The sequence below is a fragment of the Rana temporaria genome, chromosome 1 (assembly GCF_905171775.1).
Source record: "Rana temporaria chromosome 1, aRanTem1.1, whole genome shotgun sequence".
Classification (NCBI taxonomy): domain Eukaryota; kingdom Metazoa; phylum Chordata; class Amphibia; order Anura; family Ranidae; genus Rana; species Rana temporaria.
Window position 1 is genome coordinate 58,804,163 of NC_053489.1, and position 19,901 is coordinate 58,824,063.

At 46.3% G+C, this 19,901-nt stretch overlaps 1 protein-coding gene across 1 annotated transcript in view; it reads left to right on the forward strand.

Annotated features, from left to right (window-relative positions):
- Nucleotides 1-18,474, forward strand: part of SKP2 (S-phase kinase associated protein 2) — a 34,291-nt gene extending 15,817 nt beyond the window's left edge. The window contains exons 6-10 of the mRNA XM_040338373.1: nucleotides 1,989-2,087; nucleotides 10,183-10,310; nucleotides 10,415-10,466; nucleotides 12,914-13,021; nucleotides 17,773-18,474. Coding sequence (XP_040194307.1) covers nucleotides 1,989-2,087; nucleotides 10,183-10,310; nucleotides 10,415-10,466; nucleotides 12,914-13,021; nucleotides 17,773-17,983 — 598 coding nt within the window. The 3' untranslated portion in view covers nucleotides 17,984-18,474. The remainder of the gene's footprint in view (nucleotides 1-1,988; nucleotides 2,088-10,182; nucleotides 10,311-10,414; nucleotides 10,467-12,913; nucleotides 13,022-17,772) is intronic.
- The last annotated feature ends 1,427 nt before the right edge of the window (nucleotides 18,475-19,901 follow it).

Sequence of the window (19,901 nt, forward strand, 5' to 3'; positions counted from 1 at the left end):
CACTTATTTACACTGTATGGAAGTTTCTTGGGGAGTAGCATAAATTATCTTCTACAGTCAGCCTAGAATTTATCAGTGCGTTTATATAATACAGTATGTACTATGTAATTGGTCAAAGCTAATTTTAGATTTACTGCAAACAGTGTAGGCAGTCCACAGCTAGGAAAGAGTGCATTTCACAAACTGAGGCAGTTTTCAGGCGCTTAACGCTAGAAAAAGCCTCTGAAAATCGTCTGAAAACTGCATCCCATTCAGTGCAATGAGTGCTTTCACACTGCGTTAGAAAAAGTCCTGCAAGCAGCAGCTTGGGAGCGCTATAAATAACGCTCTCAAAACGCCCCTGCCCATTGAAATGAATGGCCAGTGCTTCCAAAGCGCCTTAAAAGAGCTTTGAAAGCGCCGCAATACTGGACTTTTTTCCTTAAGTCACATGACCTTAAATCCACCCCACTAGTGCCCTAAAAGTGCCGCTAAAGCACTGTAAAAACGACCCGTGCTGCAGTGTGAAAGGGGTCTAAGTGTCTCTGAATATATAAGGGGGCTCATAAGTAAACTTGTAAATGGCACCCTGTTATAATGTACCATTGTAAAATTTCAACTTCTGGCATTGCTATTGTGGCAGCGTGGTGCATCAAATGTCTTCTGTTGTATCTAAGATAGTTAACTAGTGGTAGGTCTTGTGTTTTACAATAGCCCTGAACTGAAGTTGTTTTTAAGGGCCACATAGTAGGCGGAGGGACAAAGCATTAATTTAAGGCTTAGCATCACATGGTTGGGGTTCTCTAATGATTATAACAGTATTTGAAGAGAAGATCGACCAAACCTTTTTTGGCCATACATCTCTTCTGGTTCATAGGAGTGCATTTACTTTTGCACTCCGGTGACACAGAAACAGCTGACAGCAGTTTAAAGCCCACTGTCGGCTGCCGTCACCGAGCCTCTGCAGACTCTGGAAGGATCCCGATCAGATTGCCAGGATCAGCGGTGCCCTCCTTTCTCTAGTCCACTGCTCCAGTAAGCGATGGAATGATAAAGCGAAGAGTGGTGACAAAGTCACTGCTCTCCACTCCGAGTTGACCGAGAACTGAGGGATCAGCAGTCATCGCTCAGTTCTCGGTTTTAAAGCTGACACCTGCTGTGTGTGTGTGTGTAACAGAGTTTAACTGGGATGACTCTATGTAGTTACACATATGGGTTATCCTGTATATCTATGGTGTGAGCAGAATCAGGAAGTCATGGTAAAAGTGTAGTGATAAAATCCTGTGGTATAGCACAAATGGCTTGCTATTTGTGGTGTAACTATATGATTACACCACACAATTAATGGTGGAGTAATGGAGAGGAGATAATGAAAGCCACTTACTGCTTAAAGCATTAATTTAACCTATGAAGCAGCATTCCCACTGTATGCACACACACACTTGACTGTTAAGACAAGAACAGTCAGAGCATCTCTATAAGAACGTGTCCTAATTGTAAGCTTTGCATTACCAGGCTAAGTGCAGCTGTGGCATGGATGACCTAAATTTCCATTTGCATGCAACTTTTAGGCCGGGTTTACACCGCCGCCGCAAGTGTGCACAGCAGGGGTCCGGTGCGTACTGGTTCAGTTACAATTTCAGCCTGAATTTTGGACTGAAATCTAACCTGAAACGCACCAAAAAAGGCACACGTTTTTCCGGCACACCGCACCAGACCCGCTGCGGAGATATGTGAACCGGCTCCATAGCGAACCAGTCACATTCTCCTGCTATACGAATTGAATGTGGGGAAACACGCATTGAATTCGCATAGGTGTGAACCCGGCCTCAGAGACACAAGCAGTTGTCTTCTGCTTCATGATAAAACACAGGTGGAGGGGAATAATGCAATGTTCAATCAGGTAAAGCTAAAGGCCAAATCGTTTATGCTTATTAGATGAATCTAGGATTTTATTTTATAAAACGTTTTGTTTTTCTGTATAACTTTCGGGGTCCTGTTCTCTTCAGTGCCATCGCCCAGAATTCAGATCTGGTAAGACTGAACCTTGGTGGTTGTTTCGGCTTCTCGTCAGAATCGCTATCGCACATGCTGAACAGCTGCTCTAGGTAAGACTTTCTTCTTCTCTCGGGCAATGTGTAAAATTAAGATCTTGTCAGAGAAATGTAGAAACCAGAAGGAGTTTTGGACAACCAATTGAAAGTCCTTTTACCAAAGACAATACAAAAAGATCAATATATTTATTCAACTAAGAACTGAAATGGAATTGGTTAATTATTTCTATTTGTTTTTTTAAAATACATTTAAAATAGATTTTTTTCAGACTTGAAGCGTATGATGCCTAAATACATGAGCGTAGACTATTTTCAATAAAATTGTCACTGTTGTAGATTTAGATAGAGGGATGCAAATGTATATTTAAATATTGACTTATTGTAAATGTCAGCCTAGCCCTAGACCTTGGTGTTCCGACTCCCAATTGTTTCCATTGGTGATAGACTTGTGACCAGTAGGCTGGTAGCAAGGGTTGGGGTTAAAGCAATATTAAAGTATTTTTTATTTAAAAAAAATAAAATAAACTTGTTATACTTACCTAAAATGTCCCATGTAGTACAGCACCACAAAATTCCTTAAATCTTGTGCTAAAAATGCATCCTTATTAGTGCATAAATTATCTAAGAATATCAAAGTCCATAAAAAAAGGATTTTTGTACTCACCGTAAAATCCATTTCTCTGAGTTCATAGACGGACACAGCATCCTTTGACCTTAGGGTTATGCTTCTTCCTACCAGGAGATTTAGGCAGAATTCTACAGCACTTAAGGTGTTAAAAACTTTCCTTCATGCCGCTCCTCCCAGGGGGCGTGGCTCCCCCAGGCATAACCCCCACTCTGCTTTAGCAGCCTCAGTTCGTAACAAGCAGTACAAACAAAGGAGGGGTGGGTGCTGTGTCCGTCTATGAACTCAGAGAAATGGATTTTACGGTGAGTACAAAAATCCTTTTTTCTCTTTCGTTCATAGACGGACACAGCATCCTTTGACCTTAGGGACGTCCCCAAGCAGTGTCAAAAAAATTCGAGGGGTGGGAAAATAACACAGCAAAAACAGGTTACACCCCAAACAAAATCGGAGTTACTCAACGGAGGAACTCCAACCTTAAACTGCCGCCTGTAACACCCTGCGGCCGAAGGAGGCATCAGAAGATGCACTCACATCCACCTTACAAAACTTTGAAAAAGTGTGGAACGACGACCAGGTCGCTGCCTTACACACCTGTAACACAGAGGCTTGGTGTCGGAAGCCCAGGAGGCCCCGATCGCCCTGGTCGAATGCGCCATGACCCGAAAGGGAGGTGCCCGCCCCTTCAGGGCGTAGGCCTGAAGCACAACCTGTCGGATCCACCTGGAAATGGTGGCCGACGAGACTGCCAGGCCCTTACTGGGACCGGACACAGACACGAACAGCGAGTCCGACTTCCGGAACGGAGCTGTCGCCGACAAGTAAACTCGAAGGGCCCGAACCACATCCAGAGAATGTAAAGAGGCCTCCTTCGGGTTCTTCGGCTGAGGACATAATGATGGAACAACAATGTCCTCGTTAATGTGAAAGGCCGAAACGACCTTCGGAAGAAAAGAGGGCTGCGGGCGCAGCACCGCCTTATCCTGATGGATGACCAAGTAGGGGGCCTTGCAATACAAGGCCGCCAGTTCAGACACTCGTCTGATAGAGGTAATAGCTACCAGAAAGACCACCTTCTGCGACAAAGTCAGCAAGGGGATCTCCCGAATGTCCTCAAAGGGGGCACGCTGAAGCGCCGAGAGGACCAAGTTCAAGTCCCAAGAAGGTAGCGGAGGGCGCACCGGGGGGGCCACATGCCGGACCCCCTGCACAAACGTGCGAACCAAAGAATTCGCTGCCAAGGGACGCTGAAAATAAACAGCCTGAGCAGAAATCTGACTCTTGATCGTGCTCAAGGCAAGAGCCTGGTCCACTCCCCGCTGTAGGAACAGCAGGATCCGGGACACCACGTAAGTACGGGGGTGCCACTTCATCTCCTCACACATAGAGATGTATGCTTTCCATGTACGATGGTAAATTTTTCGAGAAGTGGACTTCCGTGCACGCAGCATGGTAGAGATTACCGGGCCCGACAGGCCCCGGTCCTTCAGTACCTGGTTTTCAACAGCCACGCCGTTAAAGCCAGTGACCGTAAAGCAGGATGGAAGATCGGGCCCTGAGACAGGAGATCTTCCCTCAGAGGCAGACGCCAGGGGGCGTCTGTCACCAGACGTACCAGGTCCGCGTACCAAGAGCGACGCGGCCAATCCGGGGCGATCAGGATCGTTGGAATACCTTCGGCTTCCACCCTGCGCAGCAGGCGGGGTAGGAGCCTTAGAGGAGGGAAGGCGTAAATCAGGTGATATTGACCCAGGGAGCCACTAACGCGTCTGACGCGTCTGCCCACGGGTCCCTTGACCTAGCCACAAACCGTGGTACCTTCCGATTGAGACGGGACGCCAGAAGGTCCACGTCTGGAGTGCCCCATTTTTGGCACAGGATCTGAAACACCTCCGGGTGGAGAGACCACTCCCCTTGATCCAGAGTCATGCGACTTAGGGAGTCGGCTTGCCAATTCAGAACTCCCGGAATGTATACCGCCGACAGGGCCGGAACGGACCTTTCGGCCCACCGAAGTATGTGAGCGACCTCCGTCGCCGCGGCCGAGCTCCTTGTGCCGCCCTGATGATTGATGTACGCCACGGCCGTGGCGTTGTCGGACTGGATCCTGACAGGACGGCCCTGTAGCTCCAGCGACCACCTGACAAGGCACAGCTTGATTGCTCGGAGCTCCAGGATATTGATCGGCAGGCGGGACTCCTCCCGAGTCCAGCGCCCCTGGGCTGACTGGGTGCCCCAGACGCCCCCCCCAGCCGAAGAGGCTGGCATCCGTCGTGACCACTGTCCAGCGGCACGGAAGAAAAGACTTCCCGGACCGAAGCACCGGAGACGTCAGCCACCATGCCAGGGAAGACTTGGCCAGATGGCTCAACCGAATCTGGTGATCCAGAGAAGATGGGACCCTGTCCCATCGTGACAGAATCTCCTTCTGTAGTACCCTGGTGTGGATTGGGCATACAGAACTGCCTCGAAGGAGGCCACCATCAGACCCAGAACCCGCATGCAGAAGCGAAGAGATGACCACTTCTGGGTCAACAACTGTCTCACTGCAGATTGCAGGGTCAGCAGGTTTTGCGATGGGAGGAACACTTTTGTCTCCCCCGAATCCAAAACCAGCCCCAGGGGTTCCAGCCTCTGGGACGGAACCAACACTGATTTTCTGAGATTCAGAAACCAGCCGAACTCCTGCAGAGTCCGACACGTGATGGACACGTCCTCCTCTAACTCTGAGCCTGAAGAAGCTCTCAGGAGAAGGTCGTCCAGGTATCCCACGATAGGGATCCCTCGCTGCCGTAGCAAGGCCAGGATCGGGGCGAGCACCTTGGTGAACACCCGTGGTGCCGACGCCAGCCCGAACGGGAGGGCCACGAATTGATAGTGGTCCTCCCCGATCGCAAAGCGCAGATACCTTTGGTGGCTTGTGCAAACGGGAACATGCAGGTATGCGTCCATGATGTCTAAGGACGCCATGAAGTCCCCCTGGTGGAGGGACGCCATGATAGAACGGACCGACTCCATCCTGAATCGCTGCACCTTGACAAAGGAGTTGAGGGCCTTTAGGTCCAGGATAGGGCGAACCCCTCCCTTCTTGGGGACCACGAACAGATTGGAGTAGAACCCCCGAAACCGTTCCAGCGAGGGGACCGGCACAACCACCCCCCTGTCCAGAAGATCCTGGACAGCCCCGGACAGGGCTAGCCGACGATCCGGAGGAAGCTGGAGGTTGGATGGAAAAAAATCTGTTTGGGGGACAAGAAAGGAACTCTATCTTGTACCCCGAGGCGACCACCTCGCAAACCCAACGGTCGGATAGAAGAGAATTCCACCGATCCACGAAGTCGTGAAGCCGTCCCCCCACCCGAGACCCGGGCGGGGGCAGACCTTCATGCGGAAGCAGGCTTGTCCGCAGGCTTGTTCGGTTTTTTGAACCAGGGGCGCTTACGCCCGGCAGCAAGGGCTTTTGCACCTTGCGGACCTTTTCCAGCCGCGCTGGCGCACGAAAAAAACCGTTTAGGGGGTAGTAAAAGTAGGACCTTGCTTGCGGCGAGGTTCCCTACCCTTCCCCGACTGAGGGAGCAAGGTGCTCTTACCTCCAGTGGCATCCTTAATGATGTCATCCAGGGATGCCCCCAAAAGCCGTCCGCCCTTAAAGGGCAAATCTACCAAGGCCTTTTTTGAGTACTGGTCAGCCGACCAGCACTTCAGCCATATAAGGCGGCGCAGAACCACTGCGTAGACAGAAGCCCTGGAAAGCAAAGGAATCTAATCCATATCCGCCTCGCAGAGAAACTTCTGACCCTGAATCAACTGTTCAGCCAGGTCCCTAGAGGACTCGGAAGCCCCCTGGACCTCCAGGTCCTGCAGCAGGAGCTTCGCCCTTTCAGTCAGCGTCTGAGCTACCAGGGCTCCGGCCAGAGCCGGCCTTACCACCGAACCCACCACCGAGAACAGGGAGCAGGCCACGGCCTCCACTCTCCTATTAGCGGGGTCCTTGAAAGCAGGAGCCCCCTCCACAGGCAACGTAGTAGCCTTACTCAGTCTGGACACAGGAGGGTCCACCGACGGAGGAGTGACCCACTTTTTTAAAAAAAAAGTCCTCCTCCAGGGGGTAACGGTAGCAAAGCTTTTAGGAACCGTAAAAGCCTTTTGCGGTGTATCCCATTCCTTATACAACATATTGTCTAAATAAGGAACACAGGGGAATACCTTAGCGGTACGCGGTGGTTTGCGGAATCCAAAAGGACTGACACCGCTGGTGTCTCCGCCAAATCCTCTAAATGAAGAGCCTCACGCACCGCAGTAATAAGAGCTCCAACAAATTCCTTATCAGCAGACTCCGCAGCAGAGTCATCCTCGCTGTCCATGTGGGTTAAGCCCGCATCCTCTGACATGACAGAACCAGAAGCATCAGATTCTGCGTCAGAGATATCCCCAGAAACAGCCTCCGGGGGGGGGCGCTTTTTTACCCCCCAACCGAGCACTGGCTGCTTCAAACCTGGTGAGAAAAGACTCCAGGACAGCCGACACCGATTCAACAGATGTGGCAGGGGGAGGGGCGCTTAAGGGTTAATTCCGGCATTGTAAGAAATGAGGGGCCTGATTCAGGCTCCATATTGCCGTTGCCATTTCACCCCTACTGCCAAGGGCAGGAAAAAAGTCCCCCACAGGTCACCTCCCGGCCGCTAGAGCACAGTATGGGGCCCCCTGAGACTCACCACCCCCTGGTACAGCGCGGTCTGTGAAGGCAAGTGTGTGCTGAGGAGAAGCTGCAGCGCTGCGTCTGTCCCCTCAGATGATTCGCGGTCTTTTTTCCCCGCCGAAACGGCCACTAGAGGCCGAACTAGTGCTGAAAATGGCGCCGGCCACAAGAAAATGGCCGCCGAATAATACAAGCGCGGCTCCGGCAAAATGGCCGCCGTTGCGCAGTTTTAAAAAGACAGTGTACCCAAAAATGACAGTACACCAAAACAGCACACAGCACACACAAAAATGCCCAGAATGTCCACCACAGTCCCCTGCAGTGACACAGAACAGCCCCAGCCATACCCGAGTGAAAAAAATATGAGCCCCAGGGAAAAAACCCCCTGCACAGCCGTCACCCAAAGGGGGAAGGAGGGAGAGGAATAAGGGAGAGAGGAAAGCAGGGGAAAACCCTCAGTCGACCTCCCAAGGGAAAACATTCCAGCCAGACCACTTACCTGAGTAAGGGGCCACTACTTACCTGTCCTGCGACTACCCGGCTGGAGGTATCCCAGACAGAACCAACGTCCGCGAACGGCATGGTTGTCAGCCAGACACACTGTGACAAGGCCATAGAGACCGGTCATATGTGTGCCCTAGAACCGAAGTTCCCCGGCCGCCCCTGGAGCAATGGGGCCTGTCGTGGACGTCCCAAAGCGGAGCTGAGGGCCGGCACACGCTCGAAGGCCGAACCTGGGGGGACTACAAGGGTCGAGGACCCAGCCTGTCACCCAGTCGGCTGTTGATAGAAGAATCGCAGGATTCAAAAATAAAATAAAAAAGCGAGGAAAAAACTCGCAAAATGCAAAAAAAAATTTGCAAGAAAAAACTCCAGAGTCCAGGACTCCAGAGAGAGCCTGACTCTCCTGACGGTTAGGCAGAAACAAACTGAGGCTGCTAAAGCAGAGTGGGGGTTATGCCTGGGGGAGCCACGCCCCCTGGGAGGAGCGGCATGAAGGAAAGTTTTTAACACCTTAAGTGCTGTAGAATTCTGCCTAAATCTCCTGGTAGGAAGAAGCATAACCCTAAGGTCAAAGGATGCTGTGTCCGTCTATGAACGAAAGAGAAATATGTGGATTCCACCGCTGTGCTCTTCAATCCCCAAACAGGTTAATGACACCAAATCGTTCACCACACCACCACCAGATGAAAAACCTGCTCACCTTAAAGATGAGTTCAATGGGCACTGTGTATAATCACTCCTGTTGTGCTATATCTAACTGCGATTTCTCTCCTCCCTTCCTGGGAATCGACTCTGTACACGTCTCTCAATTCGGCAGTCCACATGCAATCAAAAAGCAGACTCCATAGTTCTCTCCATTTAAACAAATTTATTAAAATGCCCCCTTATTAAAAACACAGGATAACAATTAAAATGCACTAATAAGGATGTATTTTTAGCACAAGATTTAAGGGCGCTGCACTATATGGGACATTTTATGTATTTTTGGTGTTGTGAAATCACTAAGTGTACAGCAGCCACTGTGAATATTCATACACTATTTGCACAGTATCTAAAATTTATATTTTCACGTTATTGATTGTTGCACAAGATTTTGTTATATTTGAATGTATTAGTATATTTTTGGGTAGCGCTGATTGTTTTATACACCATTAATTTGTTATACTTACCTGCTTTGTGTAGTGGTTTTGCACAGAGCAGCCCAGATCCTCCTCTTCTTGGGTCCCACACCGGCGCTCCTGGCTCCTCACAGCAAGCAGCTTGCTATTGGGCCCCCAGGCTGAGCCGCTGCTCTGTGTGTCCATTCACACACTGAGCCTCAACTGGGCCCACCCCATCTGTCTCCTGACTGGCTCACTGGCTGTGATTGACAGCTACTGCCAAAAGCCAATCTGGTGTGCGAGTCCCTGGAGTCGCAAAGCTCTCTGGGACATTACTGGATCGAGGGGGGGCTGCTGCACACACAAGTTATTTATTTTTTATACCTTCATGCATGAAGGTAAACAACCTTGTGTCTTTACAACCACTTTAAGTTTTGTATTTCTAGTTCTTTAAAGGGGTTGTAAAGTCTCAATTTTTTTTTTTACCCTAATGCATTGAAGGTGAAAAAACCTCTGTGCTGCAGCAGCCCCCCAGAACCCTCTTTTTTTTTTTTTTTTTTGCCTGAACCCGATCGTTCCAGCGTCGAGGACGAGCCCAGCAGCTCCTGCCGCTGTCTCTGGTCTTCATTGGATAGATTGATAGCACCAGGAGCCATTGGCTCTCGCTGCTGTTGATCAAATCCAGTGACACAGGGGGCTAGGCTGAGTCCTACTGTCTGTGTCAATGGATGCAGCAGCAGGACTCGAGAGGGTGCCCCCATTGAAAACAGGTCTCCGAAGGGGCACCCAAAGAAGAGGAGCCAGGAGCGCCGCCACGGGACCCCAGAAAAGGAGGATCCTGGCCGCTTTTGCACAGAGGAGGCAAGTATGACATGTTTGTTATTTAAAAAAAAAAATACTTTTACAATCACTTTAGGCTGTCTATCTTCTCAGGGTTCTACTGAATGTTTTAACTCACGGAAATCTCTGCATTTGCATAGTTTAAATGCAAACTTTAGTCGACCAAAGGTGGAAGATGGTACCTGCCAAAACTAGGTACCGCCTCCCCCACACACACAAAATAAAGTGGCAAAATTAGAAGGGGGCGGTCATTAAATGAAATTTCCCCCTTTAGGGTAAAGTTCTGCTTTAAGCAAAATTTAACTACATTATTGGGGGGCACGATGGTACATAACGTTTTTTATTTGAATGATAATTCCCCTATAACTGTATTTAATGCAGGCTGGATGAATTGAACCTCTCCTGGTGTGACTTTACAACGAGCCATGTGAAGAGCGCGGTGGTTAACTTTCCTAGAGGCTTAACACAGCTGAATTTAAGTGGATATCGGCAGAACCTGGATTTAGCTGGTATATTAATTGAAACTAATTCCAGTTGTATAATTTTATTTTGTTGTCTGTTGCTGATGCGTATGAATCAGACTAATTTCAGCTAAATCCTATTTTTCTTGTAGATCTAGAGGCTTTAGTGCAAAGATGTCCTGAACTTACCAATTTAGATTTAAGGTAAGTAAAGATGATCATTGTACCCCTTACCCATATAACACACAGGAAACCGTCTTTGTGGGCTCGGTCAAAGTTTTTTCTATCAATTTAGCAGGTGGCATCACTGTGACTGTTGGGGCACTTTTACCCTGAGCAGCGCCGGGTGTCGGCAGTAAAGCACCACCAAAGTCTCCTATAGAGACTTGTTCCAATCAAATCATTGGTCCACCCTTACAATACATTTACAAAGGGTGTTGAAATAAGGATTGTGAACATATTGTGCTGATAGCATGCGCTATTGGCATAGAATAGACCTGCTTTGCCATTCCAAAAGTCTGTAAATGAACAGTTAAAAGCAGTTTGGAAACTGAAACCAAGGAAGCCTTGATGATCTTTAGGCTGCATTCACACCTATGCATTTTTAGTACTTTTTGCAGATTTGCACTACAGAACATGTTCCATAGGAAACCATGTTAAATGGACTGTAGTGCAAATCTGCAAAAAGCACCAAAAATGCATTGGTGTGAATCCAGCCTAAACCATCGGGACACCGGATACTGAAAAGACACAGAAAAAGAGCGCACTGAGTCCTAGTTCAGTAATCTTTATTAAAAGTAAAAAAACAAGAGTAAAGCTGCACTCACAATTGTAGGTATGTGTCGGGCATGTCATCAAATGCAGGTTGTTGGTCTTCCCATCTGTGGAGTGCTGGGTACGGTGTTGGCTAGGTGCACTCTCCTGCCCTTTAGAGGGCCTGTGATGCAACGACCTTTGTGCACGCAGGTCCAGGGTGCAGTCGGCTGAGCCATCCATCCTTTGGCTGACAAGAGGACAGAGATGTCCACAGCATGATGACATGCCTGACCTATACCTACAATTGTGAGTGCAATTTTACTTGTGTTTTTTTACTCTTTTTAATAAAGGTTAATGCACTAGGAGCCGGTGGGCCTGTTTTTCTTTGTGTCTGTAGAAATAAGGATAGCTATGTTAATAAGAAATGTACACTAGTTGGCTTTTATGTTTTATTTACTATGTGTGTGTGTGTTTTTTTTTTTTTGTAAATTTCATATAGTACAGTGTATTGAAATAAAAAAACTATACAGTAAATCGAAGTCTTTAACCACAAAGGGCCGAAAGATTTTCCCCCTTAATAACCAGGCCATTTTTTGCGATACGGCACTGCGTCGCTTTAACTGACAATTGCACGGTCGCGCGACGTTGTACCCAACCACAATTGAATCCCCCCCCACAAATAGAACTGGCTTTTTGTGGTATTTGATCACCTCTACTGTTTTTATTTTTTGTGCTATAAACAAAAGAATGTGACAATTTTGAAAAAAAAAAAAAATTACTTTCTGCTATAATATCCAAGAACAACTGAACAATTTTCTTCACCGGTTTAGGCCAATATGTATTCTTCTACATATTTTTGGTAAAAAAAAGTCGCAAAAGTGTATATTTGTTTGCGTATACAAAATAGGGGATAGATTTATGGCATTTTTTTTTTTTTATAAATTTTGCTTTTTTACTAGTAATGGCGGTGATCAGCAATTTTGAGCAGGATAGACCGGACATCTTTGACACTTTTTTTTTTTTTTTTGGGACCAGTGACATTTATACAGCGATCAAAGCTAAAAATAGCCACTGATTACTGTATAAATGTCACTGGCAGGGAAGGGGTTTACGCTAGGGGGCGATCAAGGGGTTAATTGTACCCTAGGGAGGTGTTTATAACTGTGTGGGGGCAGTGTAGTGACTGGGAGTAGAGGGAGATCACTGTTCCTGATCACTAGGAACAGCAGATCTCTCTCTACTTCCCTTTTTAGAACTGGGATCTGTCTGTTTACATACACAGATCCTGTTTTGGCTCTCTAAGGAGCGATTGCGGGTGGCTGGCGGACATTGCGGCCGCCGGCAATGCGCATCGGCTCCAGGGTTGCGCAGCAGGCAAGTGCCCCCTATACCCCCTTAAAGCGGCACCGTACGGCTACGGGAGCCAACCTGCCGGTGGCTGGTCAGCGAGTATTTATATACATTATGATGGACGGTAGTTTCCCCGCACATGCTATGACAGATTCTTTTGATATTGTTACAAAATTGGATGGTACCTTTTAATGGAATCATGTATAGATCGATTTAGATTCCACTTCACTTTAAAGGGTTAGTTCACCTTTTACCAAAAAATTCCCATGCAGGTAAGAGGCACCTGTAGACGAAAACAAATGGTGCCGTTTTGCAGTTGGATAATGCCCTTGCTCTAGGTAAAAGCCACGTACATGAAAGACTCCCAGACATGGCACCACTAAATCATTATATTCAAAAGAAGGGCTCATCTGTGGGGTGGCTTCTGTTGGTAAGATTGTGTTCAATGCTTCTCTAGTTAAACTAGATGTTGATAGTAGCAATAGAAGAAATGGTTCCATGTGTCATGGGCGCTGTGTAATGATATCTTTTTTTTTTTTGTGCAGTGACAGTGTATTGCTGACCCCAGAATGCTTTCCAGTGCTCCACCAACTGCTTCACCTCCAGCATCTCGGCCTCAGCCGCTGCTATCAGATCTGTCCTGCATCCTTGCTGTAAGTATTTACCTTACCAGCACAGTAATTGGACGGAGAGTTCTTTGTCTAGACAAAAGATGTATTTTCTAAAAAGTAAGTCATATAAACACAAAGTACTGGTCATTACTTTCAGCTTTAGCTGCAGTATGAATCTCATTCACAATACAGTACATTACATTCAGCTTTAGCTGCAGTATGAATCTCATTTACAATAAAGTGGGACCGTGGATTGCAAGTAACGCGGTTTACGAGCGTTTCGCAATACGAGCTCCTTTATTAAAAAAAGAAATCCTGACTCGCTTTGCGAGCGTTGTCTCGCAAGACGAGCAGGATTCAAGCCGCTGGGGTGTGCCGTACCGCATTTAGCCGGGGGTGCTGGTGACGCTTGGAGACACTTGACACTCCGTTCCCGAGTGTCTCCGGCGCCCCCACACCTCTGGCCACATGCGGTACTGCATAGACCAGCAGTGGCTGTTGAACGGATTATCTGTGTTTCCATTATTTCCTATGGGGGACGTCACTTTGATATACGAGTGCTTTGGATTACCAGCATGCTTCAGGAACAAATTTTGCTCGTAATCCAAGGTATTACTGTAATCGATTGTTAAGGGCTTAATTTTTTAAAGCAGCAGTATGGCCCTCCCCATTCATTTGAGACCTTAGGCAAGCAGAGCATTACTGAAATTATTGAATGAAAAAAAAAAAAACCTGGGAGACCCGTTTTATGTAACCCGTCATGAACATTAAGCAGCCTGAATTTTATGAATGGGCCATAAAAATCTGTATTTATACAACATTGTAATGTTAGGCAGATAGTGAAAGCCTCTCTACCTTATTACATTATATTATGCCAACAATGTGGCCTGAGAACCTTCAGAGTAATGACAGCTTGTCCACAGATGAGGCCTCACATGTGATCTGTTATGGGTTTTTTAAGGGAGGAATTGAGCTTTTTTTCTGTCATGTCAATGATCTTTTTAAAAGTACATGGGAAGTACTCTAGTCCAGTAGTCATCAACCCTGTCCTGCAGGGCCCACTAACAGGCCAGGTTTGCAAGATAACTGAAATACATCACAGCTGATATCATTTGCTCCTCAGTGATTGCAGTATTCTAGACTGCATCTCCCCAAGGTAATACATAAAACCTGGCCTGTTAGTGGGCCCTGCAGGACAGGGTTGATGACCACTGCTCTAGTCTACCCAACCCATTTGTCTTTTATGATCATTATTTTTTTATTCCCAACAGTGTATCTCAACTCCAGTTCTAAGGAACCCCCAGCAGATCTAGTTTTTAGCCCACGTTCACACCGAATGCCGGGTTTGAAATTGTGCGACTTCAGCTGAACTCTTACGATTTTAAACTCGCATTCAGTCCGACTTCGGGGGCGATTTGAAAGACATCTGTGCGGGTTCATGCACAGATGTCTATTGAAATCACCCCCGAAGTTGCCAAAAGTATCGGAGGAACTACTTTTGAAAATCGGGACTGCGCCGCAAAGTTGGCGTTGCACCAATTGGGACAGTGCCGTTGCCGGGATTTGGCTGTGATTTGGCATGTCAAATTGTACCAATGTAAATGGGGGCTTAAGGCAGTTTAATCTGTTGCATGATCTGACATTTTTGCAGCGGTTTCTTCTGAGGAAACACATTGCACTGTATACATATTCTTGTAATCTGATGCAGAATTAAAAAGCCAATCAGTCCATTCTAGAAGGAGCTGTGGAGCACATGCTGTACTTCTATTACAGTGATACTGTGATTGGTTTTAGTTGGTTTATTGAACTCTCCCCCCCCCCCCTTAGTTTTCTGTCTGAAAACTGATGTAAATAACCATTTAACAAAGTGTTTTTATTTCACTCTGTCTGCAGAGGGTATTGGGTTTGCTAATAAGATGGCCCAGTAACATACCGTATATACTCAAGTATAAGCCGAGGTGCCTAATTTTACCACAAAAACTGGGAAAACTTATTGGCTCTAGTAATAAGCCTAGGGTGGGAAATGCAGCAGCTACTGGTACATTTCAAAAATAAAAATAGATACCAATAAAATTACAATAATTGAGGCATCAGTAGGTTAAATGTTTTCGAATATTTATTTCAAAGAAAAACCATAAACTAGCTCTGTAACTGGAAAAGAGGATCAACAATGCCCATCTACAGCCTCACTGTGCCCATCTGCAGTCTCATGTACCTTTGATTACAAACAGCGGGTGTCTCCCGCTGTGTCATGCAACTGCAGTCTTAACTGTTCGGCGGCCATCCACTGTAACAAAGCCCCGCCTCCTTCTCGTCCGTGATAGAAAAACCCTAATGAACACTGCTTGTAGAAATATCCTTAGTATTCTTTTTGTTTTTTAGAATGACGTCACTGGAGCATGCCCAGTTCTCCCCTGATTTACGGCACACACTCTGTTTGCTTGTCTGTCTGTTATCAGGACTTTCTACGGCACAACAGTGAAATCCCACGAGACAGCATAAAAGGACCTTGCCCCTTTTTGCGATTCAGCACTGCGTCGTTTTAACTGACAATTGCGCCGTGGCTCCCAAACAAAATTAGCGTCCTTTTTTTCCCACAAGTAGAGCTTTCTTTTGGTGGTATTTGATCATCTCTGCAGTTTTTATTTGTTGCGCTATAAACAAAAATAGAGTAACAATTTTAAAAAAAATCAATTTTTTGCGATAATAAATATCCCCCAAAAATATATGAAAAAAATGTTTTCATCAGTTTTAGGCCGATACGTATTCTTCTACATTTTTTTTCGTAAAAAAAATCGCAATAAGCGTTTGGTTTGCGCATAAGTTATAGCGTTTACAAAATAGGGGATAGTTTTATTGCATTTTTATTATTATTTTTTTTTTTTTTTTTTACTAGTAATGGCAGCGATCAGCAGAGTTTTTTTTTTTTGTGTGTGACTGCGACATTATGACGGACACATTGGACCCTTTTGACACTGTTTTGGGACCATTGTCATTTTCACAGCGAAAAGTGCTATAAAAAAGCACTGATTACTGTGAAAATGTCACTGGCAGTGAACGGGTTAAGTGTTTTCCGATGGAGTGTTCTTACTGGTGGGGGGGGGGGCGTGGCTGTGCATGTGACGTCACTGATCATCGTTTCCTAACACAGGGAACAGACGATCACTGACAGCCACACTAGGAAGAACGGGAAAGGTTTGTTTACACTCACCTCTCCCCGTTCTTCCTCTGTGACCCGATCGCGGGACACCGGTGGCAATCGGGTCCCGTAGATGCGGTCGTGGAGAACAGGACCAGGTCGCGAGCGTGCCACCGGTGGAGCGCTCGCTACCCATGGCTGGGCTCTTAAAGGCGACGTACAGGTACGTGCCTGTTCCCAGCCGACGTATATCGATGTGAAGGGGTCCTTAAGTGGTTAAAGTTTCTTTAAACAGTAAGTAATATGCAATTTGTGATGGATTACAGTGGCTATAGATTGATAATTAATTAATATAATGGACTAAATGAGAAGAAGCATCAGAGTGGGAGAGTTTACTTCCTCTTTAACCACTTAAGGACCGCCGCCCGTAGATATACGTCCACAGACTGGCACGGCTGGGCAGATGGACGTACCGGCACGTCCTGTACATCTACCCAGCCGTGGGTCCGAAGCTCCGGGACCCACGGACCCGATCGCCGCTGGTCCCACGATCGGTCCCCCGAACTGAAGAACGGGGAGAGCCGCGTGTAAACACGGCTTCCCCGTGCTTCACTGTGGCGGCTGCATCGATCGTGTGATCCCCTTTATAGGGAGACACAATCGATGATGTCAGACCTACAGCCACACCCCCTTACAGTTGTAAATACATACTAGGTGAAACATAACTCCTTCAGCGCCCCCTGTGGTTAACTCCCAAACTGCATCTGTCATTTCCACAGTAAAGAATGTATTTTAAATGCATTTTTTGCTGTGAAAATGACAATGGTCCCAAAAATGTGTCAAAATTGTGCAAAGTGTCCGCCATAATGTCGAAGTCACCAAAAAATGAGTAGTAAAAAAATAATTAATAAAAATGCAATAAAACTATCCCCAATTTTGTAAACGCTATACATTTTGCACAAACCAACTGATAAAACGCTTATTGCGATTTTTTTTTTTTTTTTTTTTTTTTTTTTTAACCAAAAATATGTAGAAGAATACATATCGGCCTAAACTGAGGGAAATTTTTTTTTTCTTTCTATATTTTTGGGGGATATTTATTATAGCAAAAAGTAAAAAATATTGAATTTTTTTAAAAAATTTCGCTCTATTTTTGTTTATAGCACAAAAACGAAAAACCGCAGAGGTGATCAAATACCACCAAAAGAAAGCTCTATTTGTGGGGGAAAAAAGGACGCTAATTTTGTTTGGGAGCCACGTCGCACGACCGCGCAATTGTCAGTTAAAGCGACGCAGTGCCGAATCGCAAAAAGGGGCCTGGTCCTTTACCTGCATTTTTGGTACGGGACTTAAGTGGTTAAGACTGCATGACACAGTGGGAGACCCTCACTCGAGTATAAGCCGGGGGGGGGGGGGGGGATTCAGCATAAAAAATGTGCTGAAAGAGTCAGCGTATATTACAGTACTTTCTGTGCTAGAGTGACAATGCTTCCTGTACTGTATATGCCAGAGCAGCGCTGTCACCCTAGGCTTCTCATTCCAGATTTGGTTTACAAGCTATCATCATGCATATTGTCCATAACATACTGCCATGTTGATAAGAAGGATTTGTATTACTGATGCACATATATATATATATTTTTACCTCCCACAGTGATCTGGGGAAGCACATACCCCTGAAGACGCTCAGTGTATACGGCATAGGGACTGATAGTTCCTTGGAGTTACTGAAAGAATCTCTGTCTCACATTAAGATAAACTTTTCTTTCTTCAGTACCATTGCCAGGCCCACCACAGGCCACAAGAGGAACCGGGACATATGGGGCATAAAATGCAAGTTGTCATTAAACCGCACAGACTGTTGACAGGAAAGGAATCTCTGTCCCAGATATCCAGAAACTTGAATTGACAGAATTGAACAAGACTTTCTACTTTTTACCCTATGAAGTACTGTGCGTAGCATTTCTAAACCAATCCTAACCGTATTTATGGACAGGGATCTACTGAACATTCCCGGGATGGTGCTGATGTGTCACGTCACACACTGCCAGATTAATTTTTACAATATCGGTCTAGTCTATTGCCCAGAGCAGCTAACCAAACATCTACTGCCATTATCACATTGCAACCTGGTTGCTGTGGGCAGCACTCGATACATAGAGACTGGCTGTTTCTGAATTTGCTGCCGACACAACACAGCACATATCCTATTTTTTTTATATTTTTACCCTTAATGATTTTATAGAAGAGAGCATTGAAGGACTTCATGGAAGCTGGTTTTAAGCAATGCAATACAAATTGAGATCTCTGATGTTTTGTAGGGCTGAAAACATGGAAACTAAACATCGTTCTTAAATTGCCTCTAATACATGATTCCTGCCCTAATCCAGTGCTGGAAAAATGTATAGCAAAGACAACGCCGAATTTCAGGAAAACCACTAAATACACAAACACACATAAAGGGAGCTATTTTAACACCAAAGGATTTGTTTCTGTCCATTCAGGTGTGAGATTTATACAGCTCGGCCACATAGCACAGCCCCGTCTGGTGGAACAAGAGACCCGATTTCTCTCTGCTGCAGTTAAGTAACTCGGGTCTTTTCCTTTCCCCCACCTTGTGACTGGACAGTGAAAAGAGAAGCAGCAGACTGATGACTCTGTGTCTCTGCTCTCATTCCATCTGTATGTCTGTTGTTGGCACATGAGCACTGAAGCACACCTGACTGGCTTCCTTTGATGCTTTCCCCCCTCCAAGTCTGATCTCTGTGTACAAAGCTGATTCAAAGTAAAATTAAGGAACTTTCACTATTTGCATTGCAAATACATTTAATGATGTGTTACTGATTAGGCCCCATTTACACAGACATACAACGTGTGAGGGCAGTATTTGCCTGCATGAGGATGAGGCGTTCAGTCTCACTTGTGTCAGTTGAGATGTAGTGGCTGCACAGACACAGCCGCTGCTCCCAATTTGACAGCCGCGTGGGTGCACGACTCTTGAATAGGGATGGGCTCAGGCGTGTTCGGCTCCTAGTCCCAACCCACCTGAGCAATCCCGCCAGGTCACTGCACACCACCAATCGCGAGCAGCCTAGTCAGAGCATCTGTATGTGCGCCCCCACTGCCTGTGATTGGCGTTGCGTAGTGACGGCTTCCTGTCGGGATTGCTCAGGTGGGTCGGGACTAGGAAACCCGAACATGCCTGAGCCCATTCCTACTCCTGAATGCAGAGAGTGCGCATTCAGAGCCATGCATAGGCACAATTATCAAATTGGGACCAGCCGCTGAAATTAATGGGACTGCCTGCATGTGGAAGCACAGAACACCTAAGCATCTCCAATGCAAGGAAACGCAGTCCTCACATGGGTGTATGCTGTAGTACACTCGTGTGAACCAGACCTTTCAGACCTGCATTATTATGTATCTTTGAGATCTGCCTGAAGTTCAGCATTAAAATACTGTGCGTTTTTTAGTTTGCGTCCGTGAAACCAAAATCCGTCTCTTACTGCCTTTCTCCCCGATCACACAAGCATTATAGGGGCTTCAGTTCAATCTGCTGTGCTTTTGGGGAGAGCAATTCACATACAAAGTTGTTCCAGGTTGACGTCCTCTTCATATGCTCAGTGCAGAAAAACACGAGGAAGTTTTTAATGAGACTTCTCCTTACCTGGATTATTTTTAACATTCGTTTTAACCCAATCTACATAGACGTCACATCTGAGTCGGCCTACTTTTTAGTTGTTTATGTAGAAATTAGGCTTTGATCTTTTTATAATGTGCAAG